The 2,500-nt window shown below is 48.6% G+C and overlaps 1 protein-coding gene across 2 annotated transcripts in view; it reads right to left on the bottom strand.

Annotated features, from left to right (window-relative positions):
• The window catches only part of LOC113814711 (uncharacterized), a 4,390-nt gene extending 1,921 nt beyond the window's left edge, over nt 1-2,469 (bottom strand). The window contains exons 1-2 of one of the 2 annotated variants that reach the window (XM_070122834.1): nt 2,403-2,463; nt 1-1,257 (exon numbers count right to left, since the gene is read on the bottom strand). The exon at nt 1-1,257 is cut by the window's left edge and continues 306 nt beyond it. In XM_070122834.1, the coding sequence (XP_069978935.1) occupies nt 1-1,256 (1,256 nt within the window). In that variant the 5' untranslated portion in view covers nt 1,257; nt 2,403-2,463. Of the gene's footprint in view, nt 1,258-2,402 lie in introns of both variants that reach the window. The other variant, XM_027366762.2, reaches the window with a different exon arrangement.
• Nucleotides 2,470-2,500: the final 31 nt, after the last annotated feature.

Genomic DNA, 2,500 nt, shown 5'->3' on the forward strand with positions numbered 1-2,500 from the left:
TTGATGGCAACTCCGACTGGAATATTGATACCGGGCGTCGCCACGCCGCCAAAGCCGCCGGGCCCGAGCGGACTGCCGAAGCCTCCGCCTCCGACCGCAACGCCGACGCCGCCGACTGCGACCGCGCCGCAGGAACCCGGCACGGCTACCGTTGCAGTAATTAACTGAGGTTGGTTGATGGTTCGGAAGATCACTTGTTGCTGCTGTCGGGTCTGGATGATCTGCTGGTGGAAGATGCGGTCCGGCCCTTGGACTTGGATAAGTGAAGTTCGGATGATTGGGACGGTCTGCTCTGTACCGGATGGGGTTAGAGTTACCGTGTTGGTGAACGTGTTTGTCTGCGTAACGGGTCGGTTCACGTTTGTGGTAATGGTGGTGAAGATGGTGTTTGTGGCACCCACGGTCGTCGTCACCTCCGAAGTCACGAAGCTCGTTTGGGTGCGCGTCTGTGTGGTCAAGTCGCCGCTGGTAATGACTATGGTTTCAGTCGCAAACGCAGTCTCAAATCGCGTATTAAAGCTGGTGAAAGGAATGACCTGCGTCTGTTGGAAGAAGGTGGTGCTGAAGATGTTCTGGCCAATAGAAACCTGAGTTGATACCACCGTCTGGACGCGGGTGGTGGTAACAAAGATGGTGTTGTCACCCTCGGGCACTCTCGTAATGGAGGTCTGCAGGATCGTCTGGACTCGTGTTCGCGTCACATCGTCGCCCCGAACTGTTGTTACTCGCGTTTCTTGCTGCGTCTGCGTGACGAACTCCGGGATGGGCTGGTTGATGGTGAGGACCTCGGTGCGCGTGACCTCCACCGGGATAATGTCCGTCTGCGTGCGAGTGTTCGTGACGACGTTGACCCCCGAGACGAAGCGAGTGGTGGTGATGGTCATCGTCCTCGTCATGGCCGCGCTCGTGATGGTGCTTGTTACGGCGCCACCGTTGAACACGGTGGAGGTGACCGTGGTGAAGCTCGTCTGGAACTGCGTCTGCACGCCGCCGGTCGTCTGGAACACAGTGGTTGACACGACCTGCGTCTGGATGAAGGTGGAGGTGCTGACCACAGTGCTGCCTTGGTTGACGGTTGACAGGCTGACGGAGGTGACGATGCGCGTGTCATATACCATAGAGGTGACGGGCGGACACGTGTGGTAGTGGATGGGAGGCGACGGGATATAATTGCCATAGTGGCCATATTCCGGTTCTGAATCAGCCAAGACCAGAGTCACCAGCAGCAGTGTCGTCGTCACCGTCAAGCGCCACATCCTGCAAAGAGAAATTCCACAGATTAGAGCAGCGGTGATTGGAACCCCCGCGTCTCGATCACTCATTTGGGAATAAAGTCCAATCACGCGCCCCTCTATCTGTGCAACTTCTCCATGCGGTGTGGGCTGACCCGAGAGGACTTTATCGCCCAGATGAGCCGCGAGACTTAACTGGTCACTTAGGGTATGGTCTTCTAATTACCAGACTATTTAGCGTGAAACGTGAGACTGAACGGGCAGCTTACCTTTTGATATTGGCTGGATTCTCATTACTCTAGTATTGGGTCGCATGATTTTATTTCTAAGTGTATAGGTGAGCATATTATTTTTCAATGTGCAAGGTTTTTACTTTATCAGTAATGCAATTATATGATAATCTTTCACAAGTAAACAGTGTTTTTGTTCTGTACAGATGAGATACCAAATAAAATATGAGAACTGACCTATTTGGAGATATACTCGCAATTATGATTGATTTAGTGCATGACAAGTGAATTATCGATGCAGAACTCATTACTATTTTTGAATCATTAAACAAATGGATTAATTATTTGCCAAGATAATATGCTTCCAGGTTTCCTCAACTAACAAATAATACATGTTATGTGACGTGTTATATGTTTTATTCTCTACATGTAAAACTATTTTGCATTTGCTTCAATGAGAATAAGCTGTTAAATTCCCAATGATTGTCACGCCAAGGTAAGGCAACTAATATAAAGTAAAGAATGTATCAGGTGTGGAAAAGCACATGCTTAACGCCAGAGAAATTATGTATTTCTCAGATCCCATTCCGTGGAGTTGCTTGTCACTTAATCTATGCGAAGAATACTCACTATGCTCATGATTATTGCTAGAACCAATATATGTGCATATGTATGTCGAGATTTGGGGGCATTTTGATAAAGCTCACTTGTATCTGCATAATTCACTTGTCACCGATTACTAATAAAAATAAACAATCTGAAAAAAAAAAAGATCCAGAACCTGCACTTCACTGCGTCGCTAGCAGCTCTTTTCTTTGCACATTCATCTTTTAATAACACTCAACAGCAACGGCGCAAAAATCAGTATTTTTTCAAGAAAAGGCAAACTAAGGAAGACAAAGGCAAAAGGAGAAAGGGAAAGAAAGGCGGAGACACCCACCTTAAGTGCTAGAAGACAGACGAACTATGCGAGGGGCACTGAGCGCCGAGAGACGTCCGGCCGTAGTGTCACGTGGGTGCCAGTTCGGGTGCCATTTA

This window comes from Penaeus vannamei, chromosome 6 (genome assembly GCF_042767895.1).
Source record: "Penaeus vannamei isolate JL-2024 chromosome 6, ASM4276789v1, whole genome shotgun sequence".
NCBI classification, from domain to species: Eukaryota; Metazoa; Arthropoda; class Malacostraca; order Decapoda; family Penaeidae; genus Penaeus; species Penaeus vannamei.